At 39.8% G+C, this 24,319-nt stretch overlaps 1 protein-coding gene across 1 annotated transcript in view; it reads left to right on the forward strand.

The window, feature by feature from the left end:
- xkr6b (XK, Kell blood group complex subunit-related family, member 6b) overlaps positions 1 to 23,807 on the forward strand; it is a 53,961-nt gene extending 30,154 nt beyond the window's left edge. The window contains exons 2-3 of the mRNA XM_079336854.1: positions 16,159 to 16,355; positions 17,051 to 23,807. Coding sequence (XP_079192980.1) covers positions 16,159 to 16,355; positions 17,051 to 18,018 — 1,165 coding nt within the window. The 3' untranslated portion in view covers positions 18,019 to 23,807. The remainder of the gene's footprint in view (positions 1 to 16,158; positions 16,356 to 17,050) is intronic.
- The last annotated feature ends 512 nt before the right edge of the window (positions 23,808 to 24,319 follow it).

Genomic DNA, 24,319 nt, shown 5'->3' on the forward strand with positions numbered 1-24,319 from the left:
TTGTATTCACTATGCATTACATGAGGTAATGTCGATACAGCCATTATATTTCTACAGCATTTTGTCTCCTTGAAAACAAAGAAGAAAGAAAGAAGAATATATTTATTTCAATTTGTTTTTTGCAACACACATTGTGTGAATTTTGAGCTTTAAAAATATGAAATCAATTCTTTCTGGGATGTATCTTCTCCACTCTGACCATTGCTTACTGATTCATTTACTTACTCAGCCCACATTTAAAGACAAACACACGCACATAAAACACAACCTCATTTAAACTCTCCTCCAAACAACCATGGTCCATCTCCTCTTTCTTTCCTCTACTCTCTCTCTCTCTCTCTCTCTCTCTCTCTCTCTCTCTCTCTCTGTCCACCTGCTGAACTTTAAGTGCTTTGTAGCAGTAATAGCCAACCTGTGTTTCAATATGTCACATGACAAGTGGAACAAGCGCTAATGGAGACATACTCAGATCGATCCGGGATCACAAGTGACGTACGTAGTCTTCTCAGTTTGGGGAAACGTATGATCAAAGTAAATTCAACTATATTGAGGACTTGTGACTTTGATATAATAGCTAAACAAAACAATGAACTCTAATTTAAAACCTTTTCAATGAACTGCCAAACTGCTTCTCTGAATCCTCATTTATATTTGTCAAATTACAATCCCTTAACAACTATGTACAACAAAATAGATTTCTTTGAAAAACAGGGCTTAGATTTAAAATACAAACTCTGTTCAGACTGTAACAAGATAATAATAGTCGATGTTTAATCGACCCTTTAAGAACTTAACTTGGAGTCAAAATATGAAGCTTTACAGTCATTTTACAAGACACGGCCAGCCTAATGAACTCACAAATCAACACATTATACTTAGACTGTTTCATCAATCTTTACATGTTCTTTTGTTTATTTTTATTATGTGCTAGACTATTTTTAGGCTAGATTCAGCAATCCTTCACTCTACAGCCTGTGGCTTCAGAATTAAACTACATCTTTAGACTTGTTTTATTCAAGTATGTTAAAAAAAAAATTGTTTTTTTGTTTTTTTAAACCCTGGTGTTGTAGCATCCATCATTACAAAGAAATCTCTGAAATTGGCTGGAGGATATCAACTGTTTATTCCAAAGTCAGAACTTATTGTGAAGAGTGGTGAGCGTTGTATCCTATACATACGGTGATTGAAGTTTCTTTGCTGAGTCTTTTTCTTTCATCTCGATTTCATGATATTGCGCAGAGCTCCATTATGTACTTTGGACCGGTTTATCTTGCCCATTAAGACCCTTTGATTTCAATATCATCATGGAAGACCAACACTGTACACAATAATCTCAAATACTGCAGCTTTAAATGTAGACATCACAGGCCTGTGGTTCAGCATGTTTCAAACTGTAAATGTTCAAGATTTGTACCTGTCAAACTGAGTGTTTTCTGACAGCCTGTGAAGATAACACCTTTCTCTTACACGTTTCTATCAAAACACACACCTCTCTTGTCACATTGTCAATACATCAGCTGCGCCGCTATTCTCCGTTATTTTCTTCCAAAAGGCAGTATATATCATATCACAGCCCTTTTCTTATCTCCCTGAGGCACATACAAGAAGATATAGTAGCTATCATACACTTTCTTCTTTTATTGATAGGACAAGTAGCATGAGGGATGTATGCCCTAGCTACAGCCAATCATTTACTCCAGCACTGATGAAGCCCCCTCAAAGGAGGGGAAGAAGCCTAGATCAGGTGTCCAGAGTGGTGCTTTGCCCTGTCAGCATCTGATCTCTCCTGCACAGATTCATAAAAGAAAGGAAGGGATCCCAGGATACCTCTATCGATCTGATCTTGCCCCATCCCCCGACGTCTCTTTTCCCCTTTCGCTGTCTACCATCTCACCATCCCCCAGCCAGGAAAGGTAGAGCGGGAGATCTCAGCCTGGCTTAGTCTGTACTTGTGTTGTGTCTGCTCGCTGCGTGTGCACTGCTGGCATGTTGTGTCTGTGTGTGTGCGCATGTTTTTAAGAGCTGGAAAAGCTGACACCATTATTCCAGGCTACTGTCTCAGAGGATTTATATCACATTGTGTTAGTCGGTGTGTGGGTGATGAAAGGAAGCTGTTTATGGTGCTGAAAAATGCTACAATGGGCAGAAGAGAGAGAGAGAGAGAGAGAGAGAGAGAAAGAGAGAGAGGCAGAGTGTGTGTCTGTGTGCATCTCGAGGAAACTATGATGACTCTTAATTTTTTCCCTCATTGTCAGTAACTCTCTCTCAGTCTACTGTGCAGCCCGACTGCACTACCGCCCGTCTGTGACCTTAAAGTACCCTGCATCGCTGAAGCATCTCTGGATTCGTTTTTTAAAGGTGCCCACTTGATGTGCTCCTCTTTCTCTCCACCTCTCTCCCTCGCTCGCTCTCAGTGTCTGTCTTTCTCTTCTTCCCTGCGCCTGCCAGGCTGATATTTTGATCTGTCACAACAGGTTTTGCTCAGCACGCCTGTCACAGACTAACAGTTTGAGGCTCACACATATGCTTTGTGTCAACGGATCCCCTCAGGTTAGCATGAGGCTCGGGGCTTTCCTTTAGTGACACTGCCTGATAGTGTAAATATGAGTGGTATGTGAATATGATTGTGTGTATACCTGCATCTGTCTATATCACAATTTCTATGGGAATTATTAATATCATTGAATAATAATGTAAATTATAAGTTTTTTTTTTTTGTAGTTTTAAGTATATTCGTCGTTCAGGGAAAGACATAGCTGTAGTGGGCTGATGCCTAATCCAGTTTCATCCCACTGTATATTTTGAACATGGGTGTTTTTTCACATTGAGTAAGAAAGAGAGAATATGCACCGGTACTGTTGTATCAGAGGTCATATTTGAAAAAGCTTGTTTGAATGTATCCTATGGTACAGACCTTTTGAATGTATTGTCTTAATGGCCATCGTTGAAAGACAAAAGGTCAAGAAGGCAGACATTTATACACCTTACATGCAACGTTTTAAACCTAAAACAGAAGTTGATTATGAAATAATAACAACAAAAGGTTTTCAAGTTTGTATTTACATTTTTTTTTTTAATTTGGCCCACTCAAAGACCCTTTGCCTAAACTGTTTGAGATGTAACTTAAAATACAAATGTGCATTTCTGAGTTTATCTACCTACTATTTTCATTTTTAGCACTACATCAGTAGAATGATGGTATTTTTTAGAATATCTTAATAATAGGAGTTTGTGATTCCAATTTTGTAATAAATAATGTAAATATCAGAATGAAGTCCTCAAAGGATCTGATTGTGATAGCCCGCGCATCACTGTATGTGTATGTGCGTGTGTGTGTGTGTGTGTGTGTGTGTGTGTCTGTGTGTGTGTGTGTCTGTGTGTGTGTCTGTGTGTATTTGTATCCCTTCAAGCTTGAGCTGCAGCAGCACTGTCACTTATGATGGATGAGGTGACATATACTGCATGTCAATAATGAGCTAGCTCACTTTCACTCTCATACATTCTCACTTTGCTCTGAGAGAAAAACTCCTATCTTTCAAATTAGCGTGTTATGCCACTGATCTTCCTCTCTCCAGTCTGAGAAAATAGGCCACTCTTCATACTGCTGTGTTTGGGAGCTTACTGCATGTTCCCATGGGTATATTCCCTAAAGAGGAAGATTAATATATCAATGGATGACTTGATCATAGTCAAACATACCCATGCTCAGTTTGATGGTGTTGTGTGTATGTGTATCTGTGTGGAACTGTGAGTTAGGAGCGTGTGCACACTTCTAGGGAGCTTCCTCCTTTATTTGCATGTCTGGAGTGAACATCTATCATCATCATCAAGGCGCTGCAAAACAGCAAGGCAGGCAGGCAGGCGTCGCCGACGCTCTCGGGAGAGAGACGGAACACTTTCAAACCTTTAACGCAGCGTTAGAAAACGTTTCCTAAATGCCTTCACCTCGGGGCAAAGGCAAACACACAGACACAAGCATAGATGCAAAAAAAAGGTTCAATTATAATTTTCTTGAGCTGTTATTTCCCATAATTTACTTCATCACACACACAAACTGTATCACAAAGACATGTATACGAGCACCTGAGGAAAAACACCTGCCAACACAGTTTAAAAGACGCCTTATATTCTCCCTTCCTTTGCCTTCATTTCCATCATGTTTTTTTGAACACTGATGGCCAGAATGACTCGATCCATTTCAGGGAGCCAGAGGGGATCACTGGGCAGTACCAAACAAGAGAGGGGCTCTCTGAAATGGTACAACCTGATAGATAGAGGAGCAAGAGACAGTGTGTGTGAGCGGAATAGTAAAAAGAGCCCCCGAGACGAGGGATGGGTGGTGGTGGTGGTGGTGGAGGGGGGGTGTAGGGAGGGAAGCGAGAGCGAAGGAGGGAGGAGTATGGTGGAGTGGAGGCACAGAGCCAGAAAATTGCATTGCGTGCTCGGTGATTAGTTTACCTCCTGGGTCTCATTCTGTCTCACTCCCCTCCTCTCACTCTCCTCTCACTCCCCGGGTTTCTTCTTCACCTCTCGTGGCTTTTCTTCCCTGTGTTTTAGTCTCGACACTTCTGCCTCCTTCTTTTGTTTCCTCTGTCACTAAATCACACTGTCACTTCTCCTCTCATTCACTTTCTTGGCAGTTATCTCCACTGCCTCTTCTGTCTACCCCCCTCACACAAACACACACACACACACACACACACACACACACACACTTTCTTCCTGTGCTGACTTGGCTCTCACCTCCATCCTTGAGATATCTGCACAGGTTGATTATGCATAATGCTAACTAACCTGCAAGCAAAACCATCAAAGCTTTGGGGGGAAAAAAATGTTGGCTATGCGATGGTAAAAAAACTCACATGCACAGAGGAGATTTACACAGAGAACTTTCAATCAGTCAGTCAGTCGGGGAAGCGTTTAAACCCCATAAGCCAGCCCTGCTAATTATAGTCTTAAGAGTAATAAACATGAGCTTCATGTGTCGTGCACGCAGAACAACAGAAGTGCTGACACTGGTTGGAAGCAAGCCTCCACACACTCCTTTTTGGTTTGCTGCTCTTTGAAAAGCAAGTGGGTCAAGCCTTTTCTTCTTAATCCTGACACAATCTGCCCCTTCCTTTATTTGAAGAGCAGCTACAAAAACAACAAAAGGGGGAGGAGGAGGCAAAAAGGGAGACATGATAGACAGACAAGAGGAAAAAAAGAGGATTTCTCTTTAGGCTGTCTGGTTATTTCTCTCCAAAAAAAGAAAAAATATTTTCAAGGTAGCAGAGGCCACAGGAGAACAAATTGCTGTCTTTGTAATAACCACCTGTCCTAAGAGTTAAGCTCATTCTGTCATTTTTTATTTTTTTTTCGTCAGGGTTCATACAGCAGCATGTTTCATGTGTGTGTGCCTTGGGTAAAATAATCCTATATAGAGCTGGGAAACCAGCTGTGATGTGTCACGTGTGTGAGAAGGTAATTTGGAAATATCACTGCATCTGACATTTTCACCTTTAAAAAATCCAAAGAAACCATAAAAATATAGCAAGCTGTGTCCTCCAGAAACTACAATCAAAAGGAATACAAATTGAGTGTGAAAACAAAGCATGCAGAGGATCATAATTGAGGATTTTAAGCTTAGAAAATCTTAAAAGTTAAATAGTGAGGATATGCTCCTTATAGATAGATAGATAGATAGATAGATAGATAGATAGATACTTTATTGATCCCGAGGGAAATTCAAGTTATAGGTCTTTATAGATATCTAAAAGAAATGCACGTGTTAATATTCGATTCAATATATTTGGGATTCAAGGTTTCGTCAGATATAAGATACTTGAAGACTTAAAGCTTCTGTAAGGCACTTTCGGTTTTGATAGATTATGGCGCCCCCTGTGGGGATAGAGGTATATGTTTGCTCATCTTGTAGTTTGCTGAGAAAAAAATGTCTTCCTGCTCTCTTCTTAATGTCAAATCCACTCCATTGTAAAACCTTGCAGTAGAATCTGAAATAAGGCATTCTTTGTCAACATATTAAAAATCGTCTTGTCTGACAGCTACCCTGCGGCAGAGGTTAAAGGCATTAAAAATTACTTTATACAACCAGCCTATCTTTATGCTGTTGGTGTCATTTGCTTTGGTGTGTCGTCCAGAGGCATCATATTCATATCTGTCTGTTTCATGACCAAGTTACAAACTTTACACAGGAGCTTTAAGTAAACTGGGACAGCCATTTTAGCATTCTTTCTTTATCATATATTATACGTATCAGTAGGAGATTCAGTAGTAAAACAACAGCTCAGGCTTCTAAGCAACAGCAGTGTCAACATAACTGAGTAAGATGAGCAAACAACACATACACTGCTTTTGAGAAAATTCAAAAAAGAAAAAATATTTCTGTATAAAATGTAGAAACTTTTGTATGTAATATTGTGCTTGAGATATAAATCGAGTTTGACTGACAGGTTAAACCTCTCAGTTCAGACTTCACTTTAAGGTGACTGCAGGTTTCATACTTTAATTCTCTGTTTGATAATAGTTCTGATTGTTATTATTTAATCAAATTAATTATGTAATTAAGCCTGCACTTCATTGGACTATGAATCTGGACTTTGGATAATGCAGCCCTGGTGCTGTTGAGCTGCTGATGCCCAGCTGAACTGATCAATAGCAAAAGGCAGGGCATCTCTTTAGCACTGATAAAGAATCTGCACCTCCTCATCTGCTGGAGTCCATTATTGGAGAATGACCCCAGATTATTTAAATCAGCCTGAATCTCTGGCTGTTGTCCATCTGGAGGCAAATAGGCCTTGATCATGTCACTTTTTCATCTCTTTATCTTACATCCTTAACCTTATGCATTCAACGCTCTCTCATCAACAATCTTGTCTTCTCATTTCCCTTTCCCCCCTCTTTCTCTTTGCTTTCCACCCATGTTAGTGGTGGCATAATGTTACGTGATCACAGTGCAATGAGTTTGGGTACCTGAGGACCGTTGCTAATGGTGACAAATGACTGGCTGTGCAGATAGGAAAAAGAGAAAGAGTACAGCAGAGGAGAGAGGAACTGGGGGGGGGGGGGTCACTGTTTATGCTCTGTGCAAAGATAAACAGTGCCATATGAAATATTAAATGACATCAGTTTGATTAATCTACAATATGTTCAGATTTAAACTTTAATATAATTTAAATCAATCCAACCATTCTCATAGTGTTAGGTTCAGTTGTGGGAAATCAGAAACGTCAGTGGTTGAGAAGGTTTCTGAAGGAAGTCAACAAAATGTTAACATTTGCTATCGTCACACGTGGATATTAAACGCATGGATACAAAAATGTTAGCTGCATGGCAAAATGACAAAGGAGGTGCTCAACCCTTATTAATAAACTTTACCTTGCAAGCTCTTTTCAATAGAACTACAAATGTAAGCTGACAACGCTGCTGAATGCAAACAGGTTAATGTTAGCTGACGTATGAAGCTTTTGACCTATAATAAAACATTTTTAACCAGTAAAATTCCCACCAGTCACAGTGACAGTTGAAAAATGTCTCCATCACAAATCACCTCATTTAACAGTCCGCATGGAGTGATTTATACAAATGAAGTGTTATAATTACAGAGATAATATTTAGTCAAGACGTCAGAGGTGGTTAACCAGTAAGTGCTCCAAGAACTGACAGGATGGAGCGTAACTGACACAGCATCACTCGTCTCGGCTTGCTGCTCCCCTTTGCTTTCAGCTTGAATCATGTCAACCCGCTTTCCATTCAACATCCAGCAGCTCTCTGTGTAGGAAATTGCCCAAAGGTACTGGTCACAGAGCGGTGTGTGTTTGTCTATAAGTGTATCTGGGCCATGGGACTCAGATCTAAGATCAGCTTGACATTTATCTGAGGCTCATCTCGCCCAAAAAGGAGGACAAAGAGATACCTGATGTGGCATCGTTACACAGTTAATACAGGGGAATTCAATTGAGCTTCAAAAAGTTTTGAGTAAGTGTTGAAATCCTTATGCTTGACATACATAAAATGCAACATAAGAAACACATATCTCTATTTCAGATTTTGTCTTTCATGACATGATTTCATTTGCTATAACAGTTTTCTCTGACACCCTTAATAGCTTGATAATGAATAACTCAGCACCCGCAATGCTCGTCTCCCGCCTGTGCTGTGTTACTTTTTTTTTTTTTTTTTTTAACAGTAAAGGGTAAAAACATTGTGAGTCGGCATTCTTAAGTGTCCTTGAGCAGGAGACTGAATCCTTGTTTATTTTTATGCTTGTCTGGTGCTTTCTAACTCACTGTCTGTGTGAAAAGATGACTTTAATCCTTTTGAAAATCAAGGTTTCACTGGAAATCATTTATTTTCCATTCATACAGTTTTCTGTGTGTGGCTTCTGCTGCTGTCCAAGTGAGATAAAAGAGTTTTCCTCTTACAAACTTTGACAGGAAACAACACCGTTTTTTTTTTTTTTTTTTTTTTTTTTTACAAATATGTTGTCTATAATGGCTGCACATTAGCTTGAGACATGATATTATGCTATATGTTTCCAACTTTAAACTAAAATAATGAGATCTGGAATCCAGAGACCAGAATGCATGCAATAAGACAAACTGTCTTTAAAATCATGCATGGTGCTGTGCTTGTTTGTTCACAGTAGAAGTTAAAAGAATTAAATGAAAAAAAGCTTAGGAAAAGGTTCATTCACTTTATGGATTTTGATGCATGACATGTACGTTGTATGTTGTAAACAATTTTATACTTGCATCCTTAAGGATGAAAGGAGCAGTTCTAAATGCAATGGACACGCTGAAAGTATTGTATTCAAAATCAGTAAACATGAACTCCACCTAACTCTAATTATGGGGCTAAATGCCTCAGAAAGTAATCACAACACAGGTTCCGGGGGTGCTGGTGGCGTAGTGGCTAGTGTTGCGTCCCCACATATTGAGGCTATAGTCCTTTCGCGGGCGGCCTGGGTTAGTGAGTTAGTGGTGAAGTTGAAAAGCAGCTGAAGAGTGGAGACCAACTGAAACTGTACAGGAAGAGAGGAGACTGCAATAGCATCAATAGGCAAGTACCTGCTATACCCACAACTCCCACATACACCCACCCCTGCTTTCCATGAGAAATAATTAGCACTGAAAAAAAGGACAAAAATGAACACATAGAAATGAAATTGTCTCAGGAGAAAGTTTGGCTGTTTGTGAGAGTTACACGAAGTGAGAAAGACACAGACAAGTAAAGATAAAGAGGTGGAGAAATTGCAATCTGCCTGATAAAGGAGGTTTAAACCTCATTGAGAGTCAGAGGCGGCCCCTCAGAGTGACTCAGGGGGTGACTCACTGCAGCTGGCATTGCCTACACCTTACACACACGCAGATCCACACAAACTCTCTCTCACACACACACACACCTTTTCAAAAACCCTCAGGCTTTGCCTATGCTATGTGTCCCCCGTGCTTAGCGTCTTGTTATATTCCACCTGTTAGCATGAGATGCGCAAGCTCTGTTGTAATAGTTATGATGTTCTTGTGAATCAGCTCATGACGAGATGAATGCAGTCTGAACCCCTGGGCCCTCCCACGGACATGACATGAGAAGACAAATGCTGTTAAACTTGGCTCGGTGTGTGTGTGTGTGTGTGTGTGTGTGTGGGTGTGTGTGTGGGTGTGTGTTCTTTCTAACCACCCACTCGAGGGATTAGTGTAGGGGTGGTCTGATGACTCACTGGTCAATGACTTTGGAGGAGAAAGCAAAACAACATAGACAAGGAGTCCACATGGTGTATGTGTATGAGGTGTTTGCCTGTATTTGAAGTACATGCACAAGTACACATGCTTCAAAGACGTGCTTGTGATGGAGACGTATATGGCATCTGTTAAATAGAAAAGAAAGATATTTAACCAGTACTGAAAAGTAAATGTGTTGACTACTTCTGCTTTGCTTAAAAGATAAGTCCAGTACCTTCTGACAAACACGGAAACGCTTGGCTAAGAATGTTGAAAGTACTTTGTTCAGAAAATCTTTGGAAGCTGAGCTTTGTTTAAATACTCCACAAAACAGTGTGTGTGGATGGAGACATGAGCTAATCACTATTCAGTCCCTCCAGGAAATCGCGATGTTGCGATCGCAACAATTCACACAAATTCGACCAATCCCCGTGATTTCTTAGCGACCGTGCAATTTTGTCCAATCACCGCAACTTTTCTGCAAATTTGTACAATCAAAATAATTTTCCCCGCAACCCCGCAACTTTTCCAATCAGAGTAGTCCCCCGCGAAAAACAGCGAGCTATACGTCACCAAAGTTTAGTGACCACGGACCAAACTCACTTCCTGTTTATCTGCACTCAGGAGAGTGAGCGTGAAGTGCTGCAGGTCTGTCCTGTCTCCATGACAACAGTTTGTTGACAAAGTGCACACACTCATTCTGAGACAAACAGCTCACACACTCATTCTGAGACACAGCATTGTCGAATAGACTCATCAACAGCTACAGAGTACTATATCCAAGACCCTGTTTCACCTACAAACAGTCATGCAGTACTACAGATCCCAGCGCAGGGAAGCTCAAACTTCCCGTCAAAGGAGGGAAGGAGAGAGCTGGGAAAACCAGTGTGATCCCCATCCCCCATCAATTCTGGGAAACCCAATAGACTTGCAGATGGTCGCAGACCTGAAGATCGAACTGAATCACATGGAAACCCATCTGAAAAAGGAGAAGTCACGACGGCTGGAGAGAACAGGACACTGAAAGACAAAATGAAGCACCTGAAGCTGTCCTCAGAGATACAACCAGACATGCTTGATTTCTCTTCTAAAACCAAGGAGGAGCTCATCAGTGTCATCTCTGCACTCCAGGAGAAAGACTCAAGTGGCCCAAAGCTGCAAGAATCCTTCAGCAGCGGCATCAAGACCTCCACGCAAACTCTGACCTTAAAGAACCAGCTGAAGGAAATGACGAGCAGGTGTCAGGAGCCGTCCTCCAAACTGGCAGCACAAGAGGCAACCAACGAGAACCTGCAGAAGAAGGTGGAGGACTTAACCTTTAACTGTTTCAACCCTTTTTAAACCACCTGGAACTTACTTTTTGAAATTGATATGAACTCTAGAAATAATTTGCTTCCGGTTAAAAAAGAAAAAAGAAAAAAGAAAAAAACAACCTTGGGACTGATTTAGACTTGAGGAATGCTAACTCAGAGTGAGTTCTGATTCTGAATCTAAGTTGGCCCTTCACAGGAGAGCATCAAAAACACAAACATGTATATTAAACATGAAACAGTTGATTCAAAGTTCATTAATTTAACCTTTTTTTTTCTTTGACAAAAAGAATACAGTCCTAAAGTATGTCGATTACTTTAGTAAAATAATTGTGCATGTTTTATTTATTTAAAATATTCAAGTGTTGTTTAATATAGATCAGTACATCTGTCATATCACACAGCTCTTGTGTTTCTTTCAGTCTCATTGCTTCTCATGGTCAGAAACAGTTTAAAATTGCATTTGTGGCTGTTTTTGATGCTAATGGATGACCATGTCTCGACGGCATAGGGGCAGACGTCTGAGCTTGGAACACGACCCGGACACAGCGTCGAGCTGTTAGACCGTGCATACGCTGCCTAACGAGCTGTGAGCGATTGCTATGATCTTGCTGCAAATAATTCATGAGGCGTCCAAGAGAGGAGCTATTGAGCTAGAAGGGAAGGAGAGTGGGGGGGGATGAGAAAGGAAGGAAGCATCAAGGAGTGGACCACAGGCTAAGTGGAGTGAGAGCAGGAGTGAAGGGGAGGAAGTCAGAGAGAGAGAGAGAGAGAGAGAAAGAGAGATCCATCTGACAAATGTGTCTGAAATAGAGAGGAAATCCCCCATTACCTACAGCACTGACAAGTACGCCTGTGCACTCGTGTGTGTGTCTGCGTGTTTATTTTTAGAGAGCCATTTGTGTTACTACATCTGAAAAAGGCACAGTGGGAGAGTTAACAGTGTGCATCACAATCCCGGGTTGTATGTGAGACTCGTGAAGGCACGTGTGCTTGTGCTGGAGACGTGATGGAGTAAGATCTGATTCTTCTGACAGCCGGCAAACCCAAAGTGTGTAACTGTAAAGTGTTTTTTTTTGTTCTTTTTTTTTCTGAATTGGAGGATATGAGCTAACAAAGTGTATTATCTGAGAGGAAAGGGATTGCTGTGAGTGTGTACAGTGAGAACTTTTATTATATTAATGAAAGAGCTGAATTGCCAGTTTTCAATGAAGGCAGACAATATTATGGATGGAGCACTAGATACAGAGATAGATAACAAAGGTGTTTTTATTGGTATTGCATTCCATCGGTGTAGACTGAAATATCTCAACCACTACTGACCGATTTCCATTTGTTGTTATAAGTTCAACATGTTTAGAAGAAATGTTCATTTTTTGAAAAAGGTTTTATTATTTTCATTAAGTTTCCTGGAAGAAACACTTAATTGTCACCAGACTGTAAGAGGATACTATACTGTAGCGGCATTTGTCGTCAACTGGGCTGCTGTTTACATATCCCAAGACCTGAAACCAGCCTGTCATACTGCAACATAACCACCCACTGGAAGTCATACTACTATTGAACATAGTATACAGTATACAGTACACACTTTTACCTTTCAGTACATACTGCAGTAGTAGGTGGTTACTGTCACAAGTAAGTAGTTTCTTTTTCAAAATGCTGTAACTCAGTTGCTTTTTGATAATAGCAACACATTTGCACAGTAACAGTAACCCATTACTAGTACTGACAGAGTCAGTGTGTGCATATCCGAGAGTGCGTTAATAAAGCCCCTGGTGTTTCTTTACACGTCATGCTTCTGCAATGCCCGAAGCTTAAATACAAACTGGGCTACATTGCAAAAAATAGAATCTAAAAAGGGCAAAAAAAACCCAAAACAAATCAACCACAAATTTATTCAGTGATACTTTGCGTGCCTTGCTTGCATGTCAACTAATTTCCATTTAGCCTTTTTTGCATTATACAAACAAATGCTTACATAAAACCTGCAATATGTTAGTTTTGTCACTGTGAGCATGCTTCTATCAGAATTTTCTTAAATCACTGCTGTGCTGGTGTACAGCTTCAAAGAGTTGGTAGCAAGGCGATAGAGTCTTGTTTTTTTTTGTTTTTTTCAAAGTGAGCACGACGGCGATGAAGATTACTGTTTCTGATGGAGGCTCTACAGACCAGTGAGACGGATCAGTGGAACACAGACTAATGGAAATTGGGGGATGGAGACAAAGGGCCTGTGTAGGTCTCGGTGGCATGTCATTAGTGAGGGAGACGGGTTGACTTGTTCCCTCTGACATTTACCAGTCTGACTGAAAATGTCACGGAATGCCAGCCTTTACTGTTGGATATAATGCTAACTCTTATAGCCCAGAGCTATTGATCCCCCCCCCCCAAAAAAAACAACCCCAAAAAACGTGTACATTTTGAACCTCTGCTTGTTTCGCCTGTCCTCTGTCCCAAGAAAGACCACCATCCCTATGCTCCAAAATTAACCTCTTTAGCCACTGCAATGCATTGGCAGCCTCAACTCAGTATTAATGGGATGCCAGAGTAAAAGACAATACTTTGTGAACTTCATTATAACCCACAAGCATGGAGTATGTTAACAACATGTTTACTCTATGACTGCAAAATGTTGGTTTGAAAGTATCACTGCATAGGTCACATTTTGTAAGATCTTTTATAATGTTACACAGTTGCAACAATTTTATTCCAGGGCTTTTGTCTTCATACAAATATTGCGTCTTCTATTGTTGTGTGAATGTTTTCTTATCCCATTGTTTTTTTCTTTGTTGTTTTCCCACCTTTTGGGAAACTGGCTGTCTCTTCAGGTTGACTAATCGACTGACTAAGTGACAGACTGCAGCATGCAGAGGTTCGCCAACTCTGTCAGAAAAATAAAAGTCAAGCAGAAAAAGTGCTGGAAAAAAAAGACTACTCACATTTTTACTTCTTTTATTTTCTTTGAGATGTAATGCTTCTGTAACATTTTTTCAAATTATTGGCGTTTTAATCAGCCCCCCCCCCCCCATCATCACATGCAAATGTCCATAGCCATGAAATGACCATAAAGTGTTTAAAACACAATTGTCTGAATAGCATGAACAAAAAAATGATGCAAGTAAGATCACCTTGAATCCATTTCCTGAAGATCACACAAAGTTTGTTATCAAAGTTAAGTCTAAAAGGGAAGGAAAGGAAGAATGAAAATAAAGTCTTTTGTGAGCACAAGTAAACAAAAACTGAGGTCATCAACATGAACCACACATATTTCATGTTCCCTTTAATCACATTTAACCAAAGGTCTGGTTTGTTGTAAAGTAAGGAGACTAGAGAGAATTTCAATGCTCCAATCTTGCAAAACAATAACCAAAAGCAATCAAAACCTATACACTGCTTTCTTTAGAGTGCACTGTTGTCAAGCTCATTTCACATTAAGCAGTAATCTCTTCCCCAACAGCTCATGCAGAAGCTAATTATATTGAAAGCCACTCATAAGCATTTTTTGGGATTTGTTTGTTATGCTGTTGTGAATTTGTGTCTCACTTTGAGAAGACTGAATTTAGATCGATGGACTCTCAATTTGTTGGAGGAGTGCTACTGTCTAGTCTATTTCTGTCCTTGCTACACTATTGTCCTTGCTTGACTGCCTTCACATCAAGTGCTGGATTTATTTGGCCACACTGGCAGCTTAGGCCCTGCAGCCACCACGCAATATGCAATGGGATAAAATTTCTGTTTAGATAACTTTAACCAAATATAACCGTCATGCTGGCTTTAGTGATTGATTCCTTACAGGCAGAATGAGTTAACATATTTAAGACAGATTTTTGAGATTCTAGCAAACAAGACTGCTGTTTTCCTTTTTTGTTGCCTAGATTTTCTTTTGTTGGACGTGAGGTTTTTTTTTTGTAACAAGGCTTCAATCTTTGAATGTTTTTTTTCTTTGTTGCTTACTCATCATCCCCTGCAAACATTAACTGGCAACTCCAGCTGCTGCACTCCAATTCTAAGATCCATACCAAAGGAAGATTAAGATCTTAATTAGCTATATCACAAAACTGAGCATGTAACATTTTTGCTCAGCAGTGCCTAAAGACCTCTGATGTCTCGTTCTTTCAAGAAAAAAGCAGGGGTTCGGCCTTGATTGTAACAGGAGCTTGATTGAATTAGCTGCCACTTCTCAGCTGCATTACCTAAAATCTCTCTGGCTACACAAGAATCATGTCACCCTTATAAAGCATTCATTGAAAGCCAGTCCAGTGTCTAACATGATAATGCAGTAAGATTTAAACGGTCGTTGGCTTCCTTACCCTCAGGCCAAAGAAACAACTGCAAAATGCATTCTTTTTTTTTTTTACATTTGTAATGCATGAAGAGATCCTGCAGAAAATACAAAAACTGTAATTGATGTGTTGGAAGTTTAATTGAATGCAGATAAACATTCCATGTAAAGAGAAGAATCCATGAGTGATCTGATAATGATTACATTTTAAATTAATTAGTAAAAACGCACATCTGCATATGAGCCACTTAACAATCTGGTCATAGGTGTTCGTTCTAACGACAACTATATTGTTGCCTCTGAAGTTGTAGCGCACAAAGCAAAAGACCCCCCACACACACACACACACACACACACACACAAGAAATGATGACACAATTGACAATGGGTCCCGAGATTGTTTCTTAAGGCAAGGCAGTGATACTCTGTAAAGATGCTCAGATATATAAATCATCATTTTTAACTTGTTCCTAGGGAAGCAATGATTTTGATGATGAGACTCTCTCTCTAGTCATTTTGAACAGTACAGCATCTAAAAGCACAAACTGTTTGGGTTGACAAATGTCAGCATAAGTTCAGGAGTGCTAGTCCCTTGAAACTATTTAGAATCCCAAGACTCACTCCTCATGAATGCAGATTTTAATATTTTACTGCAGGGTACATAGTGTAGCTTAGTATGCCCTCTAGTGTTGCTGGAGCTCCATGCTCAGATACACTGAACAGAGAATGTTTGTATTTCTTTGATGAGCATAGATACTAAATTGATTTAGTTCTGTAAATGCAGGCAGCTTTAGTGGATTCCAGAATGTCAGGGTTGTCTAACAGTCTTTCTTTTTCCTCTCTGCAGGTACATCCGCACCATGTACCTCGGTATACAAAGTCACCGGCAGAAGGAGAACCAGCGGCGCTTTTACTGGGCCATGATGTACGAGTATGCCGATGTCAACATGCTGCGACTGCTGGAGACCTTCTTAGAAAGTGCCCCTCAGCTGGTGCTGCAGCTCTGCATCATGATCCAGAGCAACAAGGCTGAGTGGCTGCAGTGTAAGGGACTCTTTAAGTCTTTATCATGCAACTGGAGAGTGTGATTTTGTTTCTGTTGTCTTTTTTTTTTTTTTTGGATTGGCTTTCTTCCATTTTTTGTCAAGTTCCCATATCACCATATTTACAGTACATTTAGCAGGACCCCCACCTCAGTTTCCAATTTCTAACACGTCACACTCTTGTATTTGAAACCCTTTTTTACTCTTGCAGTTTCCTCATCTATTAAAGCTCCCAACGGAATGAGGTAATTGAATCCTAAGAAGTGATCCCCTCCCCTGTCTGGGTGTCTAAAGAAATGCCATCAATACATTTGCTGAGAGGCCCCATGCTGCTGCTCTGCAGATTACTCTGTATCATTTTTCATGTAGCAAGTTGCTGCTCTGACATATCTGCTGTCTCCACTATAATACCAGTCTTAAGGAAACTGAATTGTTGCAGTAAACGGAGACTGTGTTGACTGAATGACCCATGATAATCTCTGAAATAAAATTCCTTTCAAATATGTGATGGATTGCTTGGCTGGAATGTATGTACTGTAGCAAGTAGAGTTGCAGCAAAGTCAAGATAAAACCACATTTCTTTTCAGTTATACTATGAAAGTGTATTTTTCTTTTAATTTCTAATATTTTCTGCAGTGTCTTTCATTCTTGCCATTCTTGTTCTTCCCTGACTTACCTTTTGTCTCTTCTTTTCAGGTTTTTCTGCCATGACCTCCCTACTGTCCCTGGCCTGGGTGCTAGCCTCTTATCACAAACTACTGCGTGATTCACGGGACGATAAGAAGAGCATGAGTTACCGAGGTGCCCTGGTGCACCTGTTCTGGCGCCTTTTTACCATTTCGTCCCGGGTGCTCTCCCTTGCCCTGTTTGCCTCTGTTTTCCACATCTACTTTGGCATTTTTGTGGTGCTCCATTGGTGTGCCATGGCTTTCTGGGTCATCCATGGTGGCACCGACTTCTGCATGTCCAAATGGGAAGAGGTACTGTTCAACATGGTTGTCGGGGTGGTATACGTCTTCTGTTGGTTCAATGTGCGTGAGGGCCGGACGCGGTACAGAATGGTGGCCTATTACACAGTGGTACTGTTAGAGAACGCCATCCTCAGCTCCCTTTGGTATGCGTATCGAGACCCAGCCACCACCGACGCCTATGCCTCTTTAGCTCTTTGTGGAGTCTTCCTGTGCTTTGCTTCAGGTGTGGCCTGTATGGTTCTCTATTACGGGGTGCTGCACCCAATGGGCCCCCGGCTGAGGGTGCTGGCCAGTTCCTGCTGTGCTGAGTTGCTGTGGGGTCTTCCATTACCCCCTGAAGCCGAGCCTATGGCTCCCACACCTGGTCCTCGTGGCTCTCAGGCCACTCCGACACGGGGTCTGGCAGAATATGTGGAGTCAGATGAAACAGCCACGGACACCTGCCTTCCAGTTTTCCAGGTGAGGTCCACGGAACCTGTGGATGCAGCTGGAAGACCCATCCGTCCTGAGGGTCCTCTCATCAAGATAGACATGCCCAGAAAACGATACCCTGCCTGGGATGCACACTTTGTGGATCGGCGCTTGCGCAGGACCATTAACGTGCTACAGTATATTAGCCCGAATGCGGTGGGCATCAGGTATAGGGACGGTCCTCTTCTTTTTGAGCTCCTGCAGTATGAATCCTCCTTCTGAAGGCATCTTCTGTAACCTCCTCTTAGACACAGCAATGCACTTGCATTACCTTTCTTTCATTCTGTTTCCTCTATCCTCAAGATTTTATCCCTCTTCATTTGACATACTTCTCTTCTCTCCTACTTGACCATTCAGTTTCTCTGAAGCAGAAGTGTTTTTTGTCTACTGAAAAATCTGTGTCTGTCAAGACACTCAAAATACATAGTCATGATTTATTTTTTGAAAAACCATACAGCACAGAGAGGAAATCATGAACCTACAGTATCTTATGTGATATATTCAGAAGTCTCATATAAATCCCTCTGCATCGATAGAGGATGGTTCTGTATGAGTATGTAGATAACATATGAATGTTTCATTATGAAATGTGTTTAATACATTATACTGTATTGGTGACTCAACCTGTGAATACTTGTGAAGGGCATATTGTATGTCCCTGTGACAGGGGACTGGTGCAAAGCCTGATGGGAATGATGGAGGAGGTCTTTGCACATCCAAACATTTACTGCCATTCTTATGTATATTATTGAAATAAATGATGATGTTTACCAAGAACCTAGCCCATAAATAGAAAGAAAGCACTGAAATGTATATCACAATACTATAATAGAGGAATACAATCATACATCTGTCCAAGAGAAGCAATTTTAAATGGATTTTCCCTTTATGAGCTTACATGGCTCAACTGTATCCCGGCTGTACTATTTTTGGTAAAATCCTTAATCGTATCATGTATGGAAGAAAAAAGAAGCACTGACCTTCAATCAGTTCCACCCATATAATAAATGTGTACAGTGTAGAGAGCCCTCCAGTGGAAGGAAGCTATAACAGCATGCCTTGCTTGGTCATTTTTGCCCAATGGTATGACAGCACAAAATATAAATATATATAGGTTAATAAACACAATAATGGATGAAAGAAAGAATGTAGTTAAAATGAGCACAACTTTTCTAAATTGGTTGTTAGAAAGTCATAGTTTGAAAAACATTCCAAAGACTTAGTCGAAAGATTGTATAGGCATCTTGTAAAAAGTTGAATGAAGGATGTATAAGCAGAAGAAAAATGTGCAAAAACAAACCTTTTCTTCAAGTGCAAAGACAGCCTTCAGGGAATCCTCCACCATTCCCTTCTGAATCCCATAAATAAGAAGAGATAATCCTATATCAAACCTCCTTAGTTTCTTTTCTTGTCAGAAATTTTTTTAGTTTGAACAATATATGCTTATTGGGTGCAAAGACTTGTACGAAGCCCTCGAAAAAACTCAAATGATTTCAAATCTAACAAGAAATTTCTATTCTATGATACTTCAGTGAATATTTGTGTCTCTATTTATAGTCCTTGACATAACGATATTTTGTCAGAACACATTATTTTTACATAACAAAAATGTTGTGCCGTGCAGTGTTAAAAGGTAAAACTCCTCAAAATCAGTGTGCCCTCAAAGAGGTTATACTCTTATAAGGGTGTACAACTGTTCTAATACCTGCTAGTGTAAATGAGAAAAAGCCAAATCACATCTTAGAGTATGGTGTCCATTATTTATCTCCCCCTTTTGAACCAGTAGAACAAGACCCTGCAAAATGTGTGCCATCTATAGGCCTGCTGTGCAACAGTTGTACTGATACATCTACCTGCTGAACCTGCAGAAGATCTCAACAACAGGACAGCCACCGTCTGCACACATGACAGAAAATACAACAACATGCCTTCTAAGTCAAAGGAGCTTGATGAAATATTCCAGAGGGCTACTGAAAAGTACAATAGAAAAATGAATGCATTTCATACTCCACTTTTACCTATTTACTCAATAACTCATCTGAATATATAATGTGTGTTTTTTTTACATTGCAGTGTTTGGCATGATGTTAGTTTAAGGCATTAGTACAAATGCGTCCAACAGGGGATGCCCAAGAACACTGCATCAAACAGAGATTCCTTTCTCCTGGCTCACTGGCTCTTTGCTTAGCTGTGGCTACATGTGCCTGCTAACATCGTACTGTAAAATGGCAGGAACTGTGTAAGTCCAGGTTAAAGGTAAGAGGGAGGTTTTGCTAGGGTTGGAAATGAACATGTTGACAGAATGTGGAAAAGGGCATGAAATAAGAAAATGATAAAACTGAGTTTGACACCTAGATTTCCGTATTGGCCAATAGTAGCAAAACATATATAGTAGCTAAAAACAACATGAATAACTTGCTGAAAAACACTGATAGTCGACATTTTTCAGGCTTTAACTGACATTGAAGTCTCTGCTAGAACCAGTTGAGCATCAATGTAACTTGATCTTTTTTTTCCTATTGTTTACCTAATTAGTCATGACAGATCTACCATACTTGCAAATAGAATGAACTGGATTTTAAGCAGTACTGACGGATATCTTATTCCCTTGGTATACCTTTACCTAATACTGGTATGGGTATACCAATAATGCAATCAATGATACCAATCCCAGAAGAACTTTGTGTTATTAGAGGATCCAAGATTGCTTACACGGTGATAAGTTTACTTTCTTGTCTGTGTTTCTCTTCAGCCCTTTCCCATGGTTCTGTTTTTTTGCCGATTGTTCAGCTCCTTCCTTGGTTGCTGCTCCACCCTCTACCCTGTCTCTGTGTTGCTGGGCCTTGGTGCACTCCCAAATAAATACTCTCTGGTAACTGAACAACAAGGTTGAGGCTGAACAACTGGAGATCCTGACATGAGAACATGCAATGAGGTACACTGCCATAACAAAGAGCTTCAAAATCCAGGGTCTGCCACCCTTCAGCTTAAGAGCGATGTTCAGCCCTGAGTGATTGAGAACTGTTGGGTCAGCTAGGGTAGAGCAACCATCCAACACACCATTTATAGATACACATGAGTATGCAAACAACCAACTTGTTACAACTTGTTAACCGTGTACCATAGTAGTCAGCATAGTTCCTCTCTGTTGTAGTGAATGAACAGCCATGTTAATAGTTAGTTGATAAATAAATACGTATTGTTAAACTTTTTAAGAAAACCTAAGCAAAACAGCCAATACAGGGGTTCCTCAGGACCAACAACCAAGACCACTGAACCAGCTGACTCAGGGGTGTCTCAATGCAGTTCTCATCCCCAGGCATGTCCTCAAGGGTCTCCATTTTTTCCTTAACATACTGCATTCTGGACCACTCCTCGGCTGGGACCACTAAAATATTGTTTGCATGATTTGTTTTTAGTGGGAATGATACTCTGTCATTCTTATTACTGGGGGTTGGGGGGAGTAGGAGCAGTTTTTTGTGGTAGTTGGCTGCCTGGCATATCCTGCATCCTTTCTAACCTCTGCTGAACCTTCCCAGACACAGACACTTGTCCAAATCAGGTGCAAATACACTGTGATTCATTCATTTTTATTTCTGTGAGGGTCTGAACATAAACAAGACTATGTACAACTGGGGTGTATTTCATCTAGTGGTGCTTAATGTCGTGAAACGCAGAGTATTTATGCTTGCTTAACTGTCTTTAGAGTAGTAGTAATGGCAGTATACAAGAGTCATCTTTTTTTAGAGTCTTTTTGTCTAGTTATGTTTTTTTTTAAAAAAAATCAGTATATATATTTTTTTTCGAAGTATTTAAGTTCAATTACCATTTTGCCACATTCTATTTCTAGTAAAATTATCCACCACAAGATTGTTAAACAACTTAGTTTTTATGTTTTATCTTTAAATTATACAAGGATTCAAAGCTAACAACACGAGAGCGCAGAAGGAAACTGTTTCCCCAATTTATAACCAAGTCACCAAGAAATCCCTTACAGAGAATTATTTCTGCTGTTACCTGCCAACCTCCACAATTATAAAAGGCTACAGCACACAGCAAGAGCGCTTGAACAGAAGGCTTGTTCTTCTCAGTACTTGTTGTGCCTTGTTACTTTGGATGCTTCAATCCAGCCATGGCAGCCAGGTCCGCAAACAACGTCAAGGTCTTTATTTACTTGTTTCACGTGCCAGCACATTCACCAAGACTATGACAACATGGAACCGCATTTCCTGTCTGTTTCCCTAAACAATATCAAGCCAAGATCTCTATTCTGTCAGCTTACACCTCAGTCAACAGCATGTTGAATCTTATAATTCTTCCAGTTTTCCTTTACAGGACCGTAACATTTCCTAGATAAAGTGTTCGAAACAAACTGACTAAGAGCATGACACCAAGTTATTGGTTCTGCTAAAAAAATACGAAGTAGAAAGTAAGGCAATACTGAACATTTTTATCACTTGAACGTTGGTTACCTCATCTGATTTACATTGGAGTAAGCTCAATCACAGAAGCCCAAAATGATTCAGCAAGTTAGAAAAAGCAGTTTGGACTAACTCGAAAATGTTAGTTTTGGACTTCTTAATTGATAGTCTTAACAGATGCCAGCCACGATACAGAACGATTTACTCAATGATTGTTTTCTACTTTTGTCTATGCCTTTACAGTACATTGTCCTTTGTCTTGCAATGATGAATGATTTGTTGTGCCAAGACGTAAAATGTTTGTGTTGTCAGTCTCGTGTGAACAACACATCCTCTAGCCAAACAATAATGCCTGCAGTTGTAATGAAACATGGAAGGTGTCAATGATGATAAAATGTGCTAAAAAAAACAAAAAACAACAACAACCTTCTACTGCATTTTCTTTCAATGGAATGATCGGATCGATTGGATAACCTCATTTCCTGGTTTTACCACTATTTCCCAGCATGCCTTCAGAACTCATTGTGAAGTGACCCTTGACATTTAGCATGTTAGTGCTTTCAACTGCACAGCTAACCCTCTAATTTCTGCAACAATGTGTAGCAGCAGGTTTTGTAGATTTTGACTTGGTTTTGGTCTGTACCTTGGAGTCATGTCCTTCTGTTTGACTATTGCAGCAGTGTGTTCAGATGATAAAGGTGCATTTTTCCTTTACTTTAATGTTAGTTATTACCTGGTGCTGAATAAATACATTTAATAGGTGCTACCACTGTGGACTGCAGAGTCCACTTGTTGGCTTTGTGAGAGCAAAGCCTTTCAGTTGACTGAAAACTGGCAGTCTTAAAATGTTCAAGAGCTCACACCTTAAATCCACACCGTTTACAGCCAAAATCAACTTTCAATGGTGCCATTTTAATTTCCAATACACACACCAGAAAACAAAACAGTACTACTTGTATAATGTTTATCATACTGGATTCAGGATGAAGTATTTTTTATTTTCATTTTAATTTACACTGCACTAGGATTTGTTTTAATGATTTTCTCTAAGAGACTGAAGCTGAAGGATGAGTAAATGCACATTTTGGGGCATAGGAGCACAAATGTACTTCTACTGGAAAATGAGAAAAAAAAGTATATATATAGAACGTGATTGCTGTGTTGTAATTCCTGTCATCTATATGTCTTAAATCTGTGTGTATCTATCTTTTGTTGTTATTGTGGAATTGGCTGTAATATTTTGTTTAAAAATGAAACTGTTATTCCAATGACGCAACTATGGTGGTCATATTAATTGCTGCTGATTTGTTTGAAATTGTTATCAAAGTTGTTGGGAAATATTGCTTTGTTTATATTCAAACAATTTCTAGATTGTGTTAGCTTGTTGGTGTATTTACACAGCTCTATCAGGATGCTCCCTAAAAGTATATGAGTTATCTGGGGTATTCCAAAAGTTGGCACAATGTCAGTTAGCAAATCTGCTACAGTCTGTAGCATCTTTACGAAAGTGTACTCATACAACCTATGTCTGAGAACATATTAGGAATGATTTTGTTTGTTACTGTTCACTATAAAATGTAACTAAATTGTTCCATGGGATCCCTTTTCTTTAAACAAAAAAAAAAAGCAAAACTGATGTCCTATTTTGGGGAACAATATGAATATTATTAATAACATATGGTGCTAAAGTTCTTTTTGTATGTTTTGGTTTTTAGAAGAAAAGAGAAATATTATGCTAAAAATGTAATGTTAAGCCTTACTGTAGATTCATATATCAGACTGTTCATCCCAGAAGAGAAAAATAAACATAGTATTTGAAAGTGCAATTTAGTAGTACTTCTATTTACATGCTTGTTTCACATGTCAAAGCATTAGCAATATTTTCAATATACAAATGCATGCCTCACTAGAGTTGGACTAATTGTTGGAAAAAGATTAGAAATGTGTGTTATTAGTAATCTTAAAATTGAGATAGTCAGATGCTTGCTAAATCCTGTCAATGTTTTCTAATCTGATTGGATCAATGCAGGGTGAAGGTTCTGTGTTTGAGTAGTGGAGAATACCTGCATGTAATCTTTCAAAACATATATAACAATACAGTA

This window comes from Symphodus melops (assembly GCF_947650265.1).
Source record: "Symphodus melops genome assembly, chromosome: 1".
NCBI classification, from domain to species: Eukaryota; Metazoa; Chordata; class Actinopteri; order Labriformes; family Labridae; genus Symphodus; species Symphodus melops.